Source organism: Notolabrus celidotus, chromosome 6 (genome assembly GCF_009762535.1).
Source record: "Notolabrus celidotus isolate fNotCel1 chromosome 6, fNotCel1.pri, whole genome shotgun sequence".
NCBI classification, from domain to species: Eukaryota; Metazoa; Chordata; class Actinopteri; order Labriformes; family Labridae; genus Notolabrus; species Notolabrus celidotus.
The window spans coordinates 10,602,880-10,627,249 of record NC_048277.1 but is presented as its reverse complement, the minus strand read 5'-3'; the positions used below and the strand labels follow the sequence as shown (position 1 = coordinate 10,627,249).

The window sequence follows — 24,370 nt, the reverse complement described above, 5'->3', positions numbered from 1 at the left end:
CTGCCTCAATATTTTATCCCTGTTGAATTTGCTTTTGGATTATCTGAATATGTGTTTGAATATATTCTGTCACTTGGGTGATGACTGGCTAAACTTTACATGAATGCTACAGTTGGCTTTAGCACTTCTCCCCACTCTTACAACACTACTTAAGCTAGCTAGCTAAAACAAATCCTATTTTCATTTACAAGATAAAAGAAAAAGATTTTAGCGCCAAAATTGAGCAGGGATACTAAACTCGATTTAATTTTTAAAAGAATGACACATTTCAAAGATATCTTCATATTTCAACCTACCTGTATTTGCTCCTACCTCAAAAGCTTCCCTTGCCGTCGTGCATGTACATGTACCATAGATTGTATAAAATATGGACGTAGTATCCGTGACGTCACCCATCTGTTCCTGAGAGCTGTTTTGAAGCCAATCGACGGCGGCAGCCATATTGGAAATGCGGAACTCAACCAGGCAGAGTGTGACGTAGTGTGAGCCTCCTAGCCAACAGCTATGTGTTCCCGACCGGGTGTCACGTCAGTCATGTCCTTATTTGGGCAAAACTCGTAATCTTAGTATCTTCTGAACCGTCGCGTTAGAAAAAAATTCACCCACTGTACAGTGCGTGCCGATAGAGAGATTAGCTTCGTAGGGCCAAGCCGTTTTTTGAACCAGGCTGTAAACATGTTTATTAATGCTGCAAAGATCGTCTTTTTCCCATTCATGTCTATGTGGTTTCCGGTGTTTCTGCAGCCAGCCTCAAGCGGATTCTCGTATTGCAGTTTATAACACTTCTGCATGGGCTTCATCGTTTGAGACTGGAGGTTGCCGCTTGACATGTACGCATATCAGTGAGATCAATTCCCACCTATGCGCACCCTGCGACGTGCAGCTGCGAAATCCCAGATCCGCAGAATAGTGAATATCAATTATAAATATTAACATCGTTATGATCTGGTTGCATATGTCCAAAAAACTGTTGACAACATCACGGTTAACTGTTTCATTTAATATTACTTGTTCAGTCATTTAGGCAATTCCCCAAAATGTATGCCTTTCCTTTTACTTGTAACTATTCAAATGAGCTTTTTTTACACACTGATTCCTGAAGTATTCAAAGTGTGTACCATCTCAAGCTGTTGTTTATATCCTTTACAGGGTTTCAAAGCAAGAGATTAATGCATTATTCTTAGTCCTGTTACCAAAACTCATGTTATTTGAAATAATGTGTTATGGTCATAAAATCATAAAATAGCTATATAGAGAAAATACAACTTTATGATTGTACCATGGCCTTCAGAAGATCCAGATCATGAAATGGTTTTCTGTAAAAAAAAAGACTTGTGGAAGTTGCAAGTTGTTAAGAGGAGGGAAAGTATTAAGGTAAGTGGACCGAGAAAAGTGTACCTTAATTAATTATTATTAATTGGGAAATGCTTATTTTAAAAAAAAAGTATTCACACCAAAGGTGGGATGCGGACTACAATTAAAACTATTTAAATCATCTAATTCTGAAGGATTTTAGTTAATTTAGTTATTCATAGTTTAAAATGTAGTGTTAAAGTAAGCAAGTAAGCAAGTAAGCAAGTAAGTAAGGAAACTTTATTTGTGCAGCACCTTTCAAGAGCATAGTCACGAAGTGCTTCACAGAGTATCAATATGGACAAAGCAATACAATGTGCAATACATAAGATAGTAATGAAAGCAGACAAAATAACAACAATTTACAAAAGATAGTCAAAAGCCATGACAAACAAATGAGTCTTAAGCTGCTTTTTAAGAGTCTCAGTGGAAATAGCAGAGCGCAATTTGGCCGGCAGATTGTTCCACAGAGTTGGAGCCATAAGCTCAAAGGCACGGTCACGGACCCTGATCTGAGGATCTGAGGGGTCTACTGGAGATGTAAGGGTGGAGCAGGTCAGAGATATATGAGGGTGCTTGATGATGGATAGTTTTATATGTTAATATGAGGATGTTAAACTGTATTCTGAATTTGATTGGCAGCCAATGTAAGGAGAATAGGATGGAAGTGATGTGGGTTGGGACAGGTAAGATTTTCTATCTTTTGGTGTTCTAGGTAGTTTTTATCTGTGTTTGAAATTCAATATCTTATATCTACGATTACATCAATCTGCAAGACACATTGCTTGATGATAAAATGCATTTAGCAAATTGTTTTCATTTACAATTAAAATATCCCGGGACAGAAAAGGTCCCTGTTTGGTGGAATGGCCAAAGTATTTATTTTGCAGAGGTTGAGTCATTGAGTCTTGCACAGCCAGGTTTTAAAGGTTTCACATTTCATTGGCCGAATAATAAATCGATTTTAAAAAAAACCTTCACATTGCTAATTATGAGTAATTGATTAAATTAACAACAATAATAACCACTAGAAGTCCCAGCCCTGATTTGTTTCCAGTTGCTGGCTGCTAAGCTAAGAGCTAGAAAGTTAATTGTTAAAGGTATTTTCAGATATAATATGGAAGTTTTCTCCAAACTAGACAAAATGTTCGGTTTAACCAGAAGATGGCAGCAAAGGTAAAAATAACATTAATTCTAGTAATGACTGAGTCATACCTGAGTCAGTAAAGGTTTAAGAGACACAGCATTTGGAAGAATTTGAAACTTCCCCGGTAACTTTTCATCCACGAACTCTTAATATTTTTCATCATCATTTGAGGTTTCCTCGTGCCTTATGCAGTTTTAGAATATATCACTTGAAAGAAATTGTTTGGTTTCTCATATATAAGACATTGGTGAATGTGTAAATGTTGAAATTACTAAATATGAATACTTTCAATGTAAACATTTAGTAACAAAGAGGGGGCAGTTTTACAAGCAGATAAGAACAGCATGGTTTAGTCATACCTAAAGAAACAAAACCAACAAAACTATTCATCGAGTGATCACAGAAATCTAGAGTGCAAATTTCATATCTTTAGAGTTTTGACATAATAATAATAATAATAATAATAATAATAATAATAATAATAATAATAATAATAATAATAATCAGACCAGAAGCTAGGGGTTAAATAAAATATATCAGTTAACTGGTCAACAAACAAAAAGACTGAATACCCAAGCATCCACAAGTGAAGGTGAGAATTTGTGAGCAGTAAATCACATCAGCAAGCCATGCCACCTCGCTACTGGCTGGCGAACAGAGTGCATCATTAAACTCCAGTGCTTGTCTTCTGAACTTTCATTCTTCTCCACAGTCAACTGTCCAATCAGATGTTTGGTGGATTTTCTATTCATGTGAATCTCATAAACAGAAACTGAAATTTTGCATTGTTCAAGAGGAAACTCTGGCAGAGAGAACATGAAGACCTCGTTGAAGACGGACACCAGCCAGTGGGCTACAGCAGAGGTTTTCTGGTACCTTAATTTGCACTGGTTGCACTGCACACTGATCCTGGCATACAAGGCTGAAAATACAGAAGACAAAAAGAAAATGTGTGTAAAACTTGATGTGCATATACTAGATGTGTTTGTATAGCTTTTTCTATAGGTATTTCATTCACCTGTATCTGAGCATATTTCTGGGGGGACTGTTTTGACTTTGTGCAATCCAACCTCCAGTCTCTGAGAAGTAGGAAGAATCTTCAAAGACAGAAGCACCTCTCCTACAAGATCCTGTTTGGATATTGAAAAGATAAACATTTCAGGACAATATACTGTACATTTATTCAACTGACTATAGAAGTGGTTATAGCCACTATGATGTTAACCAATGCTTTTGATGCCCTCAGTTAGACATCTTGGCTCATCAGGATCTTTGTTTTTTGGAACCAGAAGTGACCATATTTGGTAGATATTGTAGATATGCAACATTGATAAATCAACCTAGAAGTTGATATTTTAATGTGATATTGCTTTCTACTGCCACATTGGTATCTTATTGGTATTTATTGTATTATTGGTATTTTGTTGTGTCATTTGTATGCCACAGTGACATTTTATTTTTTTTGAAAGTGTGCATGTTATTGTATATTGGTATGATGAATGAATGTATTGATTGTGAGCAGCACTGCACTTATGCCCACGACAAATCAGGCTGTAAACATGTTTATTATTGCTGCAAAGATCTTTTTTTTTGAATGGGTGTGCATGTGGTTTCTGGTGATCCTGCAGCCAGCCTCTGGTGGACGCTCGATGAAATGCAGTTTATAACACTTTCGCATGGGCTTCATATTTTATGACCGGAGGTTGCCGCTTTGTATCTACTCTGTGTGGTACACTGACAGTAAGTAAGCTAGTAACTCAAAAAAAACAATGCCATTTCTATAGTCAATATTACTGTAGTGACTGAATGTGAAAAATACCTCTTCTAAATTAATCTCAATTGAAGAATTATATTTTTTAATTTGATAAGGCATTTGTACAAATGATGTAATGTTGACCTTCTGGGGAATCTGCAGATCTTCTTGTAGCTCCAAAGGGTAGGAGATGTTGAGGTGCCCAAGAGGAACCCTGACTTCTCCTAATACTGTGTGTCTGGAGAATTTGTCAAAGTCCCTCACCTAAGTTTCAAACAGACACATGGTAGGAAGAGCACAAACAGTATCACACATTTAGAAAATTATCAGTTTTATCTTTCTAGACATTTTTTCAATAACTGGCATACAATCCTATAGTTCGATATAGATATATAATCAGACAGATATAAGGTATACAATGTAAACCATAGGACCTCCATTCTAAGGTTAAGGTGACGTAGCTCCTTATCTTCATGTAAAAAACAGCTAAACTGGTCTCCATATAAAGGATTACAGCTGCCTTTCACAATACGAGTCCGCCAATCCTGCAGCATTGTCCAAATCACAGGTTCTTCTATCCCATGGCCCTATGGGGGTCAACGTAGTAAACAAGCAGAAAGAAAAAAGAAAAGCTTTATATTTTCCCAAATAACATGCCATAGATTCACACACAGAAACTAATTTAATGTTATTACATGCTGAGTGAGAAAATTGTGGCTCCCAATAAGGACATAATTACCTCCTCATTTAACCAGCTCTCCAACTCCACTCCATGTGAGCCGGCCCACATGAGACTTATCTTAACAAACGGATAGAGCTTCTGACTGTGCTCCTGAAGCCCCTCCACCTGCAAGATGGTGACCACTAGACAGGACTGAAGCTGGTCATAAAAGATGGAGAAACGTAGCTTTCCATCAACCTAGCATAAGACAATAAGATGGGAAACCCACCAGATTTTATATCAGACATGTTCCAAGATTAAGTTGTTCATGCAAGATATGGTGCTATTTGTAGGACATGACAGCGTATGGTATCTTTCCAAAAACTACATCTTTTCCCCCAACATTCTTTTAATTGTATTCACAGCTTAAAAATAAAATTCAATTACATGTATTACACACACATAAATATATCAAATCAAACAGACCCCCCCCCCCCCCCCCCCCCCCCCCCCCGATTTATTAAACTTCTTGGTTGGAGGTCAAATATATATATTATCAATAATTTACGCTTTTTCAGTCCATAATCTGTTTGGATTTGATAACTGCAGAGGGCTGCTATTTATACATCCTCGGGCACTTCCATCATATGAGTCAAGTCTATTCCTGTTATCTAATTAATGAAAGGGTTCCAAAGCTGGTGGAAATTATGTTTTTGATTTTATTATTGTATACATTATTTTCTCTAGAGGGAGTGTTGTAGATAGTTCAGACAACCATCTGCCCATATTAGGTCTTCTGATGTTTTTCCATGAGAGAGTGATTACTCTTTTTGCCAGTAGCATGCTTAAATCTACAAATATTTGTTGATTCTTTTTTATATGCAAATTATCTGGGTATAAACCTAATATAAACAGCTGTGGGATTAAGGGTATTTGAATCTGTACAATTTTTTGGATGCATTGCTTCACTTCTTGCCAGAATTTGTGTATCTCACCACATTGCCAAATACAATGAAAAAATGAACCCTTTTCCCTCATTTGATATAGCTTTCAGATATGGCTCTATTGTATCTATTAAGTTTTTCCAGAATTAGATATGTACGCATCAACCAATTATATTGCAGTAATTTCAGGCCAGTATCAGTGGTTCTTGATTGTGCTTTAGTACATGCTTCGTTCCACTTTTCCACTGAAATATTGTCTTGTGGGTCCCCTCTCCACGCCTCCAGCTGCTCCACAGACGTCTCTGTACATCCATCTACCAGGCATTTATATAATTTGGAAATTAAGCCCATCCCTAAACAATGTATGGTCATTCATTTTTCTATGGTAGACATTAAAGGGATGCACAGCGTTTGGTTTTGTAGTGTTATAATAAAGTTTCTTAACTGCAGGTATTTTTTAAAAATTGTTATGTGGTATGTTAAATTTATTCACTATTTCTTCAAATGTCATTAGTTGCTTTTGCGGGTTGTATAGATCTCTTAATTTCCCTACCCCCTTCATAGCCCAAGATTTATATCCCCTGTCTGCTTTTCCTGGAGAGGAGTCATTTCTCCATATTGGACTGAAGACGGAGAGAGAGGGCCCTTCTTTCAGATATTTTATAACTTGAAGCCACACTGCAATCATGTTTTCCACTATAAGGTTTTTGGTATTCTTTTAAGGTTCTTGGCATTTGCCGAGTACAGGTATGTAGGAAGAGGTAAATTTAGCTGGAGCTCCTCCATTTCCTCCTCCAATGCCTATTTTGTACAAAGCTGTTCTGGTCTTTATCAATGATACTTGGAATTATTTGATCACAAACTACATCTTCCTTACAATACAAGGAAAAAGAAAAAAGGTCTTGCATGCTTTTATTACTTAGAATGCCTCACTGAAGAGACAAGCGCACATGTCAATTAAAATACAACTGGGAAAGACCATTCTGTATTTTTTTTAGATACGAATACGGGGTATATGACGAAAATAATGAAAAGATGCAAGTAGCTGTGAGATTGTTGCAAGACAAGAGGGTGGACAGGAATGTCTACTACCTTTTTTAGGGTTGTTTGCTCTCCTGTGTCTTTCTCTGTCTGGCTGGATCCTGAGGGGAGAGACAAGGCCTGAGAGAGACAGCGACTTAGCTTCTGTACCTCTGTGTTTAAATCCTTCACCTGGGGAGCAAGCAGACATACACAGCAGTTGTATTAGTGCTGTTTTTATTAGAAACTACAGCACCTCAAGCTTTTATTTGACTTACAATAACCAAGTCAACTTTAATTTGTTTAAACAAGTATGGTCATTAATCTATCAGTATGTTGACAATGTGTATCTGCAGACTACATGGTCTGAACAAAGTAACATGAACTCTTTGTGACAGAATGTCTTATTTTACAAACAATCATAAATCAAAAAGTAGTAGTTGTCAAGTCAAACTGTAATAATAGAACAAATAATAGTAGAAAAATAATAAAATAGGCTTTAATATATTAGAATAACCAAAAGTAGAATCTATAACTTTATCTTAGTTACGTTTATGAAAAGACATATTCATTAAAACTAATGCTGCTATGCAGATGGGATGGATAAGTAGATAAAAAAAGATTGTTAAGTTATTTATCAGATAAATAAACTAAATCATTAATAGATTAGTTAATATGTAAATAAATAAGTTGTTAAAAAAAATTCTGCACTTACACCGTGTTCCAAATTATTAGTTGCATTTTTGTGAATATTTTAAAAACTATGTTAACAGTCATTTTCAAATTTGTTAGGAAGTCAGATAGTGAATCTATTTCTCTAACTGTGGGGTTGAAATAATGCTTTTCGGCTGTGTTTTTAAATAAATGCAGAATCTGTAGAAATGAGTGTGCCAAGTTATTATGCAAGTTGGTGATATGGGCAAATAACTTGTGAAATTTTAAAACTAGGCACCATTTTAAACGTTCTATTGATTGAAAGTAATATTTACTACAACTGTTTTCAAACTTCAACAAAAACAACAGTTTTCTTTACATTTGTATACAAAATAAAACTGTTAATGTCTTTGAAACATTTCAAATCTAAAGTGTTTTTCAAATGTCCAATATAACCTCCTTTTCTTTCAGTGAGGGTCAGAGGTCACTGGTAAACTGATGTTTCTGATGACTTCTCTGCTGACACTGTGAGCTGTACCTTGTATGGCTTTCCAAAGCTGCTCTTTTGAGCTGTATTTCTTGCCATTACTGTAAATTATCTCCTTTAGTATTGACCACAAGTTCTCAATCGGGTTGAGATCAGGTGAGCAGGCAGGCCAAAGGTGCTGCACACAGAGTCAGCAGAGTATTCATCAGAAACTAAATCAGTTTACCAGTGACCTCTGACCCTCACTGAAAGAAATGGAGGTTATATTGGACATTTGAGAAACACTTTAGATTTTAAATGTTTTGAAGACTTTATCAATAGAATGTTTAAAATGGTGCCTAGTTTTTAATTATCACAAGTTATTTGCCCTTATCACCAACTTGCATAATAATTTGGCACACTCATTCTGCATTTATTTAAAAATACAGCCGAAAAGCATCATTTTAACCCCACAGTTTAAGATATAAATTCACTATCTGGCTGATGCAGATTCTGCATTTATTTAAAAATACAGCCAACGTACTTTGGAAAGCATCATTTTAACCACACAGTTGAAGAAATATATTCACTATCTGACTTCTTGACAAATTTGAAAACAACTGTTGACACAGTTTTTAAAATATTCACAAAAATGCAATTTGCATAATAATTTGGAACACGGTGTAAAACAGGCTGCTCTAAAGAGGAGACCTGTGGTGCATCTGTGCAGAGAGGACGATCAGCATTAAACCAATGATTGAAATAAACATTATAAATAACTAATTGATAAATAATTTAACAATTTTATTATATATCATATGAATATAAACATTTAAATATCATTGAATTTCCTGGATTTCTAAGGGTTAAATTGTTTTATTAATGTTATGGTGGTAAAAGCAACGATAGGCAGTTATTCAAACTAAGTTGATTTAGATTTTGCATGTTTTTTTTCTGTTGTTCTAGCTCTGTGCTTATGTTGCATTTTCATATGATTTGATGCAGGTGTATTTCTTTTGTCTGTTTTCTTTTATCTTAAGGGTTTTCACCTAAATAGCTAACAGGAAGCTAATTAAACTCTGAAATGAAAAGGAAACTCAAAAAAAGGAGGAAAAAAGAAAAGTGTTGTGCTATTTTGAGTGAAGTCCAGTAGTCTTTGGGCAGACAGCCCATCTCGTTTTGACCTCTTAATGACGCAATGACCCAGTTTTGATCTCAACAAGGACACACTATAAGCCATCGCTGATGTGTTCTAGGGTTTGCTGGAGTTGGACAGAGGGCACAGGTTGGATCCTTGCCAAACCACTGATGGAGATTCTTTAGTGATGGCAGTACATCATAAGTAGCTCTGATGATAAAGCTGATGCTGCTTGCTTCCATTTCCCAAAGTTCCCTCCGACTGATTTTCCTCTTCTCCACTCCTTCCCACTGCATACATTGTCCCTGTTTCACGAGAGAGACGGCTTGTGCACCCCTTGCAGTCTCCTGTTCCCTGATGGACTTGCCCCACAATATCTTTGTGTCTCAGGGTTGATGTAGCTGTCTGTACTTCATCTGATGGTGTCCATTTCCGTCCAGTTAGGAGTGATGCTGGATCATTGCTAATGATCTGATCCTTGGAGTACTTTAGAGTCATCAAGAGTCCCACTTTTGACCACTTGTATTCCTCCGTTAGACTAGCAAGAGGTAGTTCAAGGACCCCTTTCCCATAAAGGCCTATGTTGCTTAAGCATTGTGGGACACCAAGCCATTTTTTCACATGCAAAGTTATGGTTCACTCCATCTTCTCCACAGTTGTTATTGGGACTTGGCCACATCATTTGGGGGGAGGAGCCCAAATTGTAGACACCAGTGCTTAAGTTTCCCGGGCAGCAGAGTCTCCTCTATGTTCTTCAGACCATCCACTATGTGGAGCTTTACTTGCTGCACCTGCTTTTTGTGAGATTTGCATTGTACCATCTGCCTAGGCTCACATTTTATATTTTCTTTTTACAACAATCCTGTCACTGTAAGTCCAAAATATTTGGTTGTGTTTTACTGACATAAGTCCCATGGAAAGGAAGAAGTCAGTTATCCAAACAAAAAGTTAAAAAAAACTCTCAAACACAGCTAATATGTGGTACAAGAAAACACAAGATCAACATCTCAACTGTCATCTACTGTGTGCACAGGAAAAACATAACTCCTCAAACAAGAACAATAATAGCACTGCTAAACATATCCAGGTCGTTACAGAAATCCACAGCCGTCCAGGGTGGATGTTTTTTTCTTAATTTTTTCTTGCCTCTGTGAACGTGTACTTACTTCTGACTACATGGTATCTATTAGGGGGTCCTGTTGTACTCATTTGAAATAATATTTTCTGAGGTAATCTTGGATGAATTAATTCAGAGTGATAAGGTTCTAGTTAATTGTATTAGCTTGAATGTGATAGTTTTTTCTTTTTTTCTTTTCGTCAGTCTTTATTTTTCAGATATACTTTTCTAAGAGGTTTGCTCGGGGACAACTGGGCCATTTCCCAGTCGTCACATGAAAAGTACACTCACATTTTAACTTCATCAAAAAACAAAAACAACAAAAGACCCTCAAGTATGTATATTTGCTTGAAAAAAATATGGACTTGACTTATTGTTTTGAGCATGGGTACAGTTAGCTTTGTTCTCAAAGCCATACTACTTTGTAAAGACACTGCATATGACCCCTGGTTTTAAGAAAATATACTTAAGTGATTTCTTTTACATGATCATCCCTTAAATCTTCTTCCTCTTACCCTAGTACTTGGAGCTCCTGAGGAGTTTCCCGCTGTTCCAGGCTTTTCATCCAAGTACAGCAAATCATTGTTCACTGCAGCAAAGATCGGGCACATTTATGAGGTGATTGCAGCCTTGGTCAGAAACCCAGCATCATCAATATTGCAGCACTGTTTAGTATTATAATGTAATTTTTACTCACAAGTATCTTGCTGAGTGTGTGTAGAGCGTGGCTGTGTGTAGCATCTGAAGATCTGCCATGCCAAGATCCCGAGTGCCAGCAGAAGAAGAGTGACTGAGATACCCAGGATAGTATACTTGACCCAGTCTGAGTACAGCATCGCCGGGTTATCAGCAGCCGATAGGAGCCCGACAGGTGTCGGAAACTCCATCTGCATCAAAAGTACTCTCCACCTACATGTAGCCTTTACATTCCTCTGCAACATATAGAGGACACCTTTGTAAAGTACTGAACTGCAGGTCACATGATGGACCAGCTATTGTGGAAGTTAAGCCAGAGGGTATCTCCAAAATGTACACTGGAACAAGTTATATTAGCCAACAAGAGTACTTTGTAATAACTTTTTTAAGTGAATACCATTTGGGTTTTGGACAGCTGTTAAAAAGAAATTGTTAAAATACTTCAAAAAAGGCTTAGGGAAACTCTTCAGCACTTTCACTTAATTGACTTTCTGTGGACCACAAAAGTGAAAGATTAAAGCCCCCATGAGAAACCCTTTTGGTCCATAAAATGTTTTGCATATCTCATGCACAAACTCAAACATTTCACTCACTGTGAGTCTTTGTTGTGAATAACAGTGATGTCATTAAGTCTGCTCATTTATGCAACATACTTCACGGGTCAGATTGCTCTTGTAGTAGAAAAATAGTAGAGTTGTGACGTGGTCAGACAGGTGAATAGATGAAACACTTCACCTCTGTGGCTGCTTTCCAGTTGATCTAATTCATAACCGCATGGAGGACAAACATCAATATTTACTTAGAGTAAGCAATGAAAACTCACAAGCACTTTTTCTTCATAGGTTCATGCATCTTCCTGCGCAATAAATCCACCCTGAACTCCTGAAAAGTCAGACACAAAATAAGGTGAGCAAGAAAAATTCAAAGCAGCATCTTATCATGTAACTGTTCCTCCTTTTTGCACTCCAGGCACACTCCCTCTGCCCCCCCTCCCTCCCTCTCTCTCTGCACACACCCAGCAGCTGACTTCCTCCACACCATTGTTAGCAAACTGGTTTGATTAGATTGAGATGACTCTTAAGGGGAGCTTAACGTGGCCTGATTACCAGCTCTATTTCTCTTTCAGATTCTTCCACAGCCAAATTTTCAGGTTGGGGATATTCTACAAAGTAGGGGACAGATACAATGAGTGTCAAGTCATTGTACTCGTGTATTTACTGGTAATCAGCCAAACCCCTTTGCATTGAGCCCTACCTTAGCTGTCCTTTCTCCACTGTGCATGTTAGTTTTAGCTTGTTAGTTGTATGAGGAGTTTAATACATCTGATATGTTTCCATTCTACGCTTTGCTCTGTTCAGTGGCAGTTCTTCTTTATCAACTTTACCCAAACTATCTGCAACGACAGGTACAATAAACTGACAGGATAACACACAGCTCTCTGTAACAACCGAGACAGGATTACTATTGAGTGACCTTTATTCAAATTTACATTCTTTGTGTTATTTTGCACTTATTACAACCTTTTTGGAGGACTGTGTGTTTAGAAATAAAACATGCCCTTCAACAATAAACCATGACAAGTTGCCCTGCAGGAACTAAAGGTTTTAGTATTACTTAAACTTGCCTTTAAAAGAATGAGGAAGAGAACGTATTTTCCTTGTGAGTCAGTGTTTTTTTGTCTTAGATCCTGTGAGTTTAAACATCCCTCTAACACAGCCACTGTTAGATCTTTCTTATTCATTTCACAGTTAAATACAAAGGTAACTATAAAGCAGAAGACCTCTTGTACTTGATCATACTTAAACCTTTATTACTGTTTAAAGTGAATCCTCCTAACAGAAGCAATCTTAAAAAACACAACACATGTCCGTGTTATTTTCTTAAACAGCTGCTAAAACCACTGTAAATAGTAAAATAATACAATCTAAATAAAGTATATTGGCTATATATGGTTTTGTAGTGTTGGTATACAAATCAGTAGTGGAATCACAGCAGATAATTCTCATTTCCATCAAAATGTAAACATGTAAACTACTGGCTGACCACATTCAGAGGTTTCAAAGGCTTAACAGCAATTTTTCAAAACTTAGCATGAACAAACTTTGTGCTCAGAAACGGGCCACAGAAAGAAAAACCACTGAGATTAGCAAAAAAAGGCCTTAACAAATACACGTCCAATCTCAAAACAACAAATCAAAAAACAATAGTCTCTACTTAAAAATCCATTTGCGTTTTATATAAAGTCATTATATATTATATCTTTTTCAATTGCTGTAAAACACTTAGAATTTAATTTGATTTGTATGAAAGTTGCTCTATAAATAAAGCTAATTTCCAAGCAGTACAGTGGCTTTAAAAGCTTTTTTATTCTCTAAAATGCTTACTATGATATATAAGCAGGACCACACAACATTTTAGGGTCCCTTAATTTAGCATTAAACAAATACTCAACAATGGGTCACAAACACACTACACTTCAGTTTTATGGAGCTTTAATGGCTTTTTATGTGTGTGCTTTCCATAATTATATATAATCATTATCTGTTTAAACAACAGCATCCATATTGGTGATACTGGTCATCGGATATCAAATAAATACAAACTAGATCTGTTTAAACTTACATTACTGTTTGTTACAAACACTATATTTAATACTAGTGTCAATATCACATTTGGGACTACATTCAAATACAGATGTCTGAGCAAAGTAATTTAGCCCTATCTCAATGTTTACATTCACACTCACTGACTGGCTTAGGGCTGTCCCACTGTCAAATCTTCAAGTGTGTGCCTGATCCCTCTATGCCCCCTTTTTCGTAAGTGGGCATTTTTGCAGACTTAGCGTAAGGGAGCATTGTGAAGTGAAACACAGGATTTCAAAGGGGGAGCCCCTGAGCATGGAAGGGTAAACGAACGCAATAACATGAAATTTAAAAAAGAGAGATGGTAAACAAGATGCATGAAAGGTGCAACCAATGTTGGCCTTCCAAAAGTTTTTAAGTATAAATGTAGAAAGCAGCCTTAATCAGCCTAAATCTATTTATTTTCACACGTGTATATCCAGTATAATTTATATATCTATAGTTGTATATTTATATATTTTAAATTTTGTGGTTAAGCAGTCTGTGCGGTAAGAGCCTGGATCCTATGGCAGTCAGTCCATCTCTGAAGCGCCTTGAATTTAAGGGAAGTAAAAATTGTGCATTAACATTCCTAATGCTGCTAAGGTGAGCAACATGACGTCATGCAGGTTACTGCTGTCCCACTCCCAGTTATACAGTTTTGAGCCCTTACAGCCTCCTACCCTCAATCACTTTCCAGGTGACGTCAATTAAGTCAAGAAGGGCTCAGGGTTCAGGGTTCAGGGAGAAGATTGAGATTGGGGCTGCATCTCAAAGCTCTAAACGTAAATCCTCGCGTCGTTTCCTCGCTTCTTTTCCTCATGTCTTAGTCCCGCCCACCAGAGATGCGAGGAAATGAAACCAGAGGAGAGAGGAGATTTGTATTTAGAGAAATGAGACGTCCTCTCCTCCGGAGTGTCACGTGAAGCGACGTCGGTTTGTGATGACGGCCTTAACAGCTGTTTGTGTCTGCACACATGTTCCCTGTAATAACTCTGATAAATATAAACAGTAACAGAGCTCTGTCTCTGTGTTTACCTGTTTAACAAACACCTGCACATGAAGAGAATCTGCTCTCTGTTTATTCTGTCCTCAAGCATCACGGATCGATTTACTTTTAAAATGCCTCATTATTAAATTATTTATTATTTTAAGGGAAAATAGAAACCATGCAACTCTTTTCAAACCCTGTGCTCATTAATGATCAACCTCATGTGAAACTTTTTTAACCTGACAGGAAATATAACGAGTGTTTTTACTAACAGACAAACTTTACTTTGGCGAGGAGACTGCAGTTTAGAGCTTTGAGATGCACCCTGGGCCATTGTTTTAGAGCTACAGGGCTGACGACATTCACAGAACAGATATGCACTGAGACCCTTCAGCTTTCCAGAATTCTGCTGTGACGTATTCATAACAAACAATCAAAGTGTAACTCTGTGGAGATGTTTTAAAATAAATCTGACATAATGAGTCTGATTGATCAACATCTAATATCCTAAAACGTTTTATTTTCTACACAGCGTATTTGTTCTTGTAACCTTAAATGTTTAATACTAAACACAGCTTGTTCTTTTTGTAACATGTTGGAGGTATTTAGAGTTTGCACTGCTCTCACAGTTTAATGTGAGTAAAGTATGAAGCACAGACAAACTACAGTGCACAGAATACTGAATACCTTTACTCATTTCTGACTCATTACTTCTTTCATATTTGCATAGCTGAAGCTGATCATACGATCAGGTAGTGGTACTCATAATCGAGCCTCTCATTACTGGGAATACCAGGGTTACCAAGGCAACACCTCTCCTGTAAAGTTTAGAAATGACCCATGATCCTTTTCAGTCAGTCCACCAATCACAGACAAGATGGAAGAGATGCTCTCCTCTGGGCTCAGTGGAGCCTGGAAAGAGAAGGATAAATTATAAGACACACTTTGTAGAAATGTGAATGTTGTGATCCATATAAGCATGACTCACATCACAGCACCATGTCACTGTCAAATCTGCAGCAGCTCTTGAATCTAACATCACATAACAGCTGATATATTTGAGTAATTCAATCACAACTTATTCAGATTTATTCCATAGCATTCCTGAAGCAATGTAACGCAGAAGGGCAGAGTAAACTCTTACCTGAGACCCCCCCATATCAGTGCGGACCCAGCCTGGATGTATGGCCATACAGAGAATCCCATCAGGCTCCAGGTCAACTGCCATGCAGCGACTCACCATGTTTAGAGCACTCTAAGAAAAGCAAGGAGGAAAATCTTCCATGCAACACATTACAGTTTAACTCATCACTATTACAGGTGATACCTCGGTGGATGTTCAAAAGTGCAGCTGTGCATTTCAGTCCAATCCTGCATGTTTCATTCAAAAAACAAGGGCTAATGACTTACTTTCACTCACTAAGTCACAAGTGCAATATGCAACAATTCAAACAGCTTATTGGTGTCACACTGTGTGGAAACTGTAACAGTACCTTGGAAGTCCTGTAGGGGTACCACTTGAAGTTGTTGGCCCGTTCTCCCCAGTTAAGCTCAACAGAGCCCAGCAGAGATGTCATGTTGATGACTGCCGCCCTGTGGATGCTCATGCTCCCTGCACCGCCTGCTCCTCCTCTGGATGCAGCTTTCTTCAACAGAGGCAGGAACGCCTGGCAGGGGCAAGAAAGTACATCTGAGGCTGAATTCAACCTAAGGCTATTGAGAAATAAAACTTAAAGTGGCATCAGAGTGCCAGAAATTCACAAAAACTCAAAAAGGTTGCCATAATGAAATAAATCACGGATTGACTATAATAATAATAATGAGAAGAAGAAGAAGAAGAAGAAGAAGAAGAAGAAGAAGAAGAAGAAGAAGAAGAAGAAGAACAAGAACAAGAACACTTTGCAAAATAAGTATAAAACAATAAACTTTGCCTTCTCCTGAGCACAGTGTTGTTTCAAGTGGAGTAAAAGATTGCCATCTAGTGGTTATAAGTGGAACTTACTGAATAATATCAGACTGTCCAACACGTGTATCAATGACAGTGGGCTAAATAACAGAAAACCTGACTGTATTGCTCAATAACATTTTCCATACACAGAAACTTTCAAGATTATCACAGCTGAATTGACGGTCCCCTCAAATGACTTTATGACATGAGGGATGTTACATTAGCTTCTTCTGTCAGCTAAGTGTACCTAATTAATTGGCAACAACATTTACAAATATCTAGTTTCAGTTATCTGAAATACACAGAAATACAACCCAAAAACTTTCTTTTAAAATATCTTCTATTCTAGCACTCTGTTCTGTGCTTAAAGGATTTTACAAACAACTTCATGCTCTACAGGAGTCCCATAAATCAGTAATCTTGTTAATATTTTAGATTTGTTTTAAAATTCATAATTTAAAAAATAAATACAAAATAAAATTAAGTTAGACTGAAATAATCTCAGGCTATGGCAACACTAGTCTCTGTCTATTGGCTCCCAGTACCTTTTAGAATAGATTTTAAGATTACTTAATTTTTTAAAATCTCTTAATGGTCTTGCTCCTTCTTATTTATCAGATTTACTTTTACCATATGAGCCCGTGAGAGCCCTAAGGTCTTCGGGTAGTGGACTTTTAATTGTACAAAAAAGCTAGAACAAAGAACCACTGTGAGGCTGCCTTTTATCATTATGGCCCATGTCTGTTGAGCACCCTACCTGAAGATCTGAGGGCTGCACAGAGCATCAACATTTTTAAAAGCAAAGTCAAGACCTACCTTTTTAGTCTCACTTTTAACTGAGTTTTATTCTTCTACCAGTTTTATTTCACCTTACTTTGTTTATTTATTTGTTATCTAGTTCAAATTTTAGTCACTTTTTAAGTATAGCATGTTAGTTTCTTTTACGGATTTAAACTTTTAGTATTTTTTGATTTTATTTTGGTATGTTTAATTTTCTGTGTTGAGTTTTAACATCTTATTTTACCTCCAGTGTTTCCTCATTAAGATACCATGAGTGTTTCCTCAGTTCGTTCAGAAACTTCTCTTTTATTTTTCATTTATTTATTTTATTTGTATTATTTGTATTATTACTATTACTATTATTATTATTATTATTATTATTATTATTATTATCATTAACAGTCCAGGCCCCTCAGTCCACATGTGTTACCCTACTAGGGTTTGGATAGAATGTGTACATTGAAATTAATTTTAAGAAAACATTACCCTTAAAATAATTAGGACATAATTATGCCTGTATTTAACTGAAAAGGTCACACCTCCAACACCTGCAAACATCTCCATCTGTGCTTCTCTGCAAAGCATGTTATGTCAGGTGACCTTCTTCATGAACGCAGAACAAACTAGGGGTGGAGTGACAGGGGACTCTTCACTAATCAACTGCAACAGGCATCATACGCATTGAAAAAGAAAATACACCACGGAGTATGACATTCCCTCTGGGCAGGACTGAGAGTTCTCTCTCACAAGAAAGGGAAGGATTTTAGGTGACTGTGATCTTGACCTGTGACGAGCAAAAACTAATTAGTTTATCTTTGAAACCAAGAGAAAGTTTGTGGCAAATTGGGACATATTCCCCTCCAGTCATCCTCCCATATTGTGTTTACAAGAGGGGGAAGGACAGCAGTACTTCCAGTGATGACTATCACCAGCCCAAATGAATAAAAACTATGTTTCATACACTTGTCCTGTAGAGAGCAGGGTGTCAGTATTCTGATTCAGGGTGTCAGTATTCTGATTTATGTGATTCACTGCTGACCTCCCCCCACATTCACACTCTGCAGCATGGCCTTGTGGTTGCAAAGAGTCTGTCCTTCATTTGGAGCAAACTGGGTGTCAGCAAGCATCTGTCCTGCTGACATGTTCTTGATCAGTGCCTGAATTTTTCCAAGCACAAGGTGCTGCTCTTTAGTTTGTGCTGTACTCTGAGGCCAACTGAAGCCAGTCTTTTAATCAATATTCATGAAATGCAGTCTGCCCTCTACTCGGGGGCTTTTTTTTTTACTTGTGTATCAAGGTCAACCCTTTGCATAATTTTGCAGCATTCAGTAACATAACCACCTATTGATCCTGTGTCTGTTGACTTATCTTCACACATGTGGCATCTTTTCTGATTCATTTCACTGTCTGGTGAAGTGAGAGCTGTTAGCCTTTTTTGTCAAGCATAAAATCCAATTAAGGACATTACCTTGGTTATCATCAGAGGAGCCACAGCATTAGTATGGAAGTTTTCTATCATCTTCTCTGCAGTAACTGTGTGAAAGTCAGCCACCACATTAATCCCGGCATTGTTGATCAGACAGTTCAGGCCTTCTTCTTGTACAAGCTGGCCAACCTCTTCCACAGACTTCTCTATGCTCTCCTGGTTCACTGCATCTGGTAGAGAGCGAAACATCCTCACTTTAAAATCCTCAAAGTCAGAGTATACAGAATATAGACAGAAATACAATCATATGAATTAGATGTTAAAATGTAAGCAGAATGTTTTAACACACAACGTAACAGATGTGACGTTTGCAGATAGCATGTGTTAAAGTTGTTGTGATGTATGATGTGCAGAATGTTGGTTCATGTCGGAGTTTTGTTGATAATGTCCAACTTATTCATCCAGATTTTTTTTTAATACTGATCATACATTTAGTGTGAATATCCCTTCACCAAAATACACTGCCCGTCGAAAAAAAATGTTGTAAACTCGAATGTTTCGTTTACTTTGCTTGATGCAGGCCAATAATTCGATCCCTTCTGAAAAATATTAAAAATCCTTTCCATCACCACAGGTTATGTCTTCCAACTTGGTTGTTTAAGAAATGTGAAGCTACTCAGGCACCCGTAAGCTAGAGCACATTGTCCCCATCCTCGCCTCCCTCCACTGGCTCCCTGTTCATTTTAGGATTCATTTTGAGATTTTATTGTTTGTTTATAAATCTTTAAATGGAGTAGCTCCACAGTTTATTACCGACCTCCTGCAAAGCTACACTCCCTCAAGGTCTTTGAGGTGTGCTGGTCAGCAGCTTCTTGTGGTCCCTAACACCAGACTGAAAACCAGGGGTGGCCGTGCCTTCTTAAATCCCATTTTACCTTGGCTTTTAATCCAGCATGACAGTTTTGTGGTCTCTGTCTGTTCTTTTATCATATTTTCATTTGTTCTTACAGTGTTTTTAAATTATTTTTGCTAGTGTTTTATTATGATTCTTTTATTTTATTTTATTTTCTGACAGTGTTTTATGTTCTGTGTGTTTTAACTCATTTACCTAACTGTCCTGCATTTTGGTAAACTTGATTTATTTTCTTTTTTAAATGTGCTATAAATAAAGTGGATTGGATTGGATTGGATTGGATCAGCTAGGGTTAAATAAGTTGTTGCCATCTGAAACATATTCATCACTGCTTTAATTATCCAATGGAAGGCTCTTACCTACTTGCTTTGCTAAATCCAGATGGCGATGTTGTTTCTGGGACGGGCTGTGTATAAAAATATGTTCCTGTGCTGCAGTATTTAGCTTTGGGCCACAACACACACAAAAGAAATGTATGAAAGTTGATCTTAAAAAATTTAAACACAATTGGCACACACAATCCTAAACAGTTCTTCTCAGTCTTACCCAAAGTGATAATATGGATGTTAGGGTGTCTCGCTGCCAGTTCCTGTAGTTTCTGTAAGACAAACACATTATCATCATTGTTTATAGGCTGTGTGAAGAACAGGGGTAGGGGGGACAATAGCGCCCTCTGTGTGGTGTGACTTTATTTCGCTGCTGTCGCACCTCTACCTGTACTCAAGGTCGACAAAGCGTCGTGCAGATCTCATTTATATCCAGACACTAATGGCATCAACGCTAAAAGTTCAATTTTGCTGTAAAGGTGGGTCTTTACCTGCGCGCTCGCTGGGTTTCTTGTTGTGGCTAATATCTTGCCAGGTGAGAAATCTCCACTCGCCAGACTGTCGACTATCTGCAGCCCCAGCCCACGGCTGGCTCCTGTCACCAACACAGAACCGCAGTTCTTAAAATTCATGGCACCACTCATTGCATATTTCACCTGTACCCAACGAAAGAGTGTGCAGCCCGGTGTTTGAGCTCCCTTTCTAGAGCTTTCACTGACACGATTAAGATAAGTCCTCAGTTGTCGTGTGGCTTCGCCGGTAGGTGGGGGGATTGCTCCATTTGACCAAAACACACCAGAGACTCTACAAGAGGGAGATGGTTCAAATTAACACAGTCTCTTTCTACGACAAGTCGCTGCAAACACTCAGCAAACTGAGATACAGTCTTTCAAAACATTATCACTGAGACTTGATAGGAACTGTGTCCCTGAGTATTATGTAAGAGGTACAGATGGGTGTGAGTCGCATGTCCTGCTCAGGCTATGAGTTCTTATCAGCCACAATTCATTGCGCTGCTGTTTTTAGATGACCCCTCTTCCTTCATTAGACTCTTTGGAATGAGTAATTTGGTCTGTACCATACTGTAAGTTAATAAGGCCGAAAGGTAGTGATAATACTTGGAATTATTTTTTTAGGTTAAACACAAACAAACACATTAATATAAGAGGGACAAAGGGTGGGGAAGTGGAAAAAAAAACCTCCCAAAAGCTACATTCTTAATGTTTAAGACTTACTCTATAAAATTCAAAAAATATATTTATTTTAATACAATGATCTTAATTTGATTTTATTTTTATTAAAGAGGTGCTGCTCAATCTGACAATATATTGCTAATGAACAGGCCTACATACAGTAGCCTATAAAACGATGAGATTAGCAGCATTACCTACAGTTTATGACGTTAATAAATTATAAAACAAGAAACAGACATTATGACAGTGGCTGGCTACATTACATTAACAGTGTACCATCAATTATTTCTATGTATCATCTGTTTGTTTTTTGGTTGTCTCATATTGTGTGAGAATGCTTAAAAACTCACAAATTTTAGTACCAGACATTTTCTTTAAGTTTTCACTTTGTGATGGCCATTTTCCATCAATGTTAAACTACATGACTTACTAAAATCTTCTGAGCATATGTTAATCGTGTAAATCATTTTACATAGCTTCAATTTTTTTGTTAGTTCTTAAATATTGAAGCCAAGATGGACGTGCAGAGATGAGGGTGACAGCACGGCTTATGCAGTCCAAACACAGATGGTTTCTCTGGCAGCCTCCTAAATCCAGATTTTCTTAAAGCTTCTCGTGTTTGGGAGCAGCAGATATCGCAGGTCTGCTTCAGGTCAGTTAATTTAGAATTTGGCATTTCATGCCTTCATTTTCTAACAAGCTTCTTTGGCACACAGCATTCAGTGCAAATGATGGGTTGGTAGTAGTACAATGTGTGGTGTAGCAATGGGCTCTCCTAAGCATACACAATAGTGCAGTGATGTATTGTTTCCACAGAAAACACGACAATCTGTTAATAGCTTGGACTGCTGTTGGTCAGTCCAGGACACATTGCAGAGGGGCAGTAGAAACAGAATACAATGTTTTTCTATTTTTCCAATTTGCCTCCTCAACAAAATCACATAATGAGTATTACTCTGTCTCCATGTCCACAATTTAACACTAGTATTACTAATCTGCCACGAAGCTATAATAAAACTATAACTGACCAAACAGGACAACCATAACATTTATAAGCTGAGTGTAATAACTGAGCTGTGTTTACATTAGTGTTGTATCTCCTTTTGCTCAGTAAATAATAATGGCAAGACAGCCAAGTGATTTTCATAGCAAAGGTACTGGATTTGTACTGGAGACTGCACATGATACATCACAATTACCTGTAGTGTACTTTCTATATATGGCCATTAAGACTGTCTGCAGTTTGGGGGACTATTTTGAGTTCTTTAAAATGTTGATTAATTTTTTCATCAATCGTAAAGCCACTTGAACCGTAATACTTCAAGATAAAGAGTAAAACAGTACATTTCTATGAGAAGAAAAAATAGAATTTGAATGTGCTGTGTTATTAAATGTAGAATTTACTGGTGTCTGTCCATGTGTACCTCTGAGCTTGAATGCAAACATTGGTCAGGCATAGCCATGAGAGTGAAGATATACAGTAACTTATTTAAGATTACACACTCTCTAGAGCTTTAGAATGTCCAGCCAAAATGAAAGACAGGTCAGGTCACTGCAGGAGGATTTTCTGCCACCGAAAATGGCAGTATTGATCATTTTATAGTACTTCCTTTTCCTGTATCTCATAAGGATCCTCTTTCATATGCTCTTCCTGAAATGTCCTTTATTGGCTTAGTGGTAAGGAGCAAACATTAATGGGCCACTGGGACTCTGTCAAGACCTAATGAAAGGTCAAAGAAGGATACAGAATATTGACGCCAACTAAGAAAAAAAGGAGTCAGTTCTGTAACCAAGTGTTGTTAAGTGGTGCCTATTTCCAATACAGTGATCAAAAGGTTAAGCTGGTAGGCTAATATGACTTTTGTATATAAGGTTAGGGGTTTGAGTGGTTAGGGTTCTTTTATTTTAGTTCTTGTATGTGTCTGTTTGTCTGCCTCTACATATTTAGAGTAACAAGATTTACAGTGACCTTAAGCTCAGCTTAACTATTCTGGGTCGCCCTTTATGCTCTCTTGGCAGCATACAGATATTTTTAGCAAAAAAAGCTCTTAAACTCTTCCTGCTCAGCACCAAAACAGTGACAGCTACATAAAAAGATGAATGACGCCACAGCTCTCCAAAAGTTGACCCAAAACACTTGGATTGCCCCATGGTGATGGCTGCAGAATAGTTCAGAAGGTCTGCCTCTCTAATGTTAACTGATGTGACATGGACCAAACTATCAAGGGGCTGTTATGTGATGATTGACAGCTCTGTTGAAAACTACAGCTCCTGTAGGGGGTTTGTAACAGAGGAGCAGGGTAGAGAAGGAACAGCAAGGGAGATTCCATCAACACAGAAAACTACAACCACTCAACTTTCTGAGCTGACTAGTGGGGATCTTTGCCATTTCAGAGGTCATTTGTGTATGAACAAATCTTGGTCCAAATAACATCATCACCGATATATTTGCACATGCTTTGGGATATTTTATCTTCACTTTAGTGTAATGAGAGGAGGTGAAGACAGGTTGTCTATCTAATATAAAGTCAGTGGTTTAGCACATTGGCGCTGAGTTATCACAGGTAGTCTAATAAATTAGCCCAGGCTAGCTTAGCTTGTGTTGACAGTGTTATGGAAGTTCGCAAGTTAGTTTGCTCAAAGTTCAGTTCACACAGATTGAAATGAACTATAGTCCACACTCATAGTTCATTGTTTTACATTTTGAACTAAGTTTATGGTCCAAAAAATTAAGTATTCACTCATTTTTTAAAGCTGCACCCACATTATTTTCCAGTGGAGCCTCCTGCTTCAGTCCTCAGGCCTCAAACACTGACATTTCCTAAACTAAATGAATTATAGCACACTACTACAAGACAGTCATAAACAGTAGTAGTTGACTGAAATCAACCTTCAATAGCCAGTGCTGATACCAGTAATTAGTGAGCAAGTTGGCTGATGGCCAATATTCAATGCTGATATCTTGTCATCAGAAACAAACAACAATTTAATAGTTAAAGCCATTATTCCAAACAATCTAAAAACATGGTTATCTCAGCCAGCAACATGTTTTAGAAGGCTATTTAACTGATTCATGGAAAAGAAAGATACATCGGGTCATGCTATAGAATTCAGAACATGACTGATTTTTATTTTAGAAACAGTAGCCACCAGCCAGTAACTGTTTTAGATTTGATGTGCTGTCATCGAAAACATTGCTATTTAGAAAAGATGATGGTGACTA

The 24,370-nt window shown here is 37.5% G+C and overlaps 2 protein-coding genes across 2 annotated transcripts; both read right to left on the bottom strand.

Annotated features, from left to right (window-relative positions):
• Positions 1 to 1,576: 1,576 nt before the first annotated feature.
• Positions 1,577 to 11,338, bottom strand: syt19 (synaptotagmin XIX). Its single transcript, XM_034684742.1, has 8 exons — positions 10,951 to 11,338; positions 10,769 to 10,842; positions 6,951 to 7,070; positions 4,993 to 5,172; positions 4,688 to 4,840; positions 4,398 to 4,517; positions 3,519 to 3,630; positions 1,577 to 3,422 (listed from the first exon to the last, which is right to left on the bottom strand). The coding sequence occupies exons 1-8, from the start codon at positions 11,192 to 11,194 to the stop codon at positions 3,115 to 3,117; spliced, it is 1,311 nt and encodes a 436-aa protein (XP_034540633.1). The 5' UTR covers positions 11,195 to 11,338; the 3' UTR covers positions 1,577 to 3,114.
• Positions 11,339 to 12,402: 1,064 nt separating this feature from the next.
• On the bottom strand, positions 12,403 to 20,770 carry si:dkey-12e7.4 (uncharacterized protein LOC558132 homolog). Its single transcript, XM_034684744.1, has 6 exons — positions 20,446 to 20,770; positions 20,175 to 20,226; positions 18,758 to 18,945; positions 16,055 to 16,228; positions 15,706 to 15,816; positions 12,403 to 15,473 (listed from the first exon to the last, which is right to left on the bottom strand). Exons 1-6 carry the CDS (start codon positions 20,596 to 20,598, stop codon positions 15,360 to 15,362), a joined length of 792 nt encoding a protein of 263 aa, XP_034540635.1. The 5' UTR covers positions 20,599 to 20,770; the 3' UTR covers positions 12,403 to 15,359.
• Between the last annotated feature and the right edge of the window lie 3,600 nt (positions 20,771 to 24,370).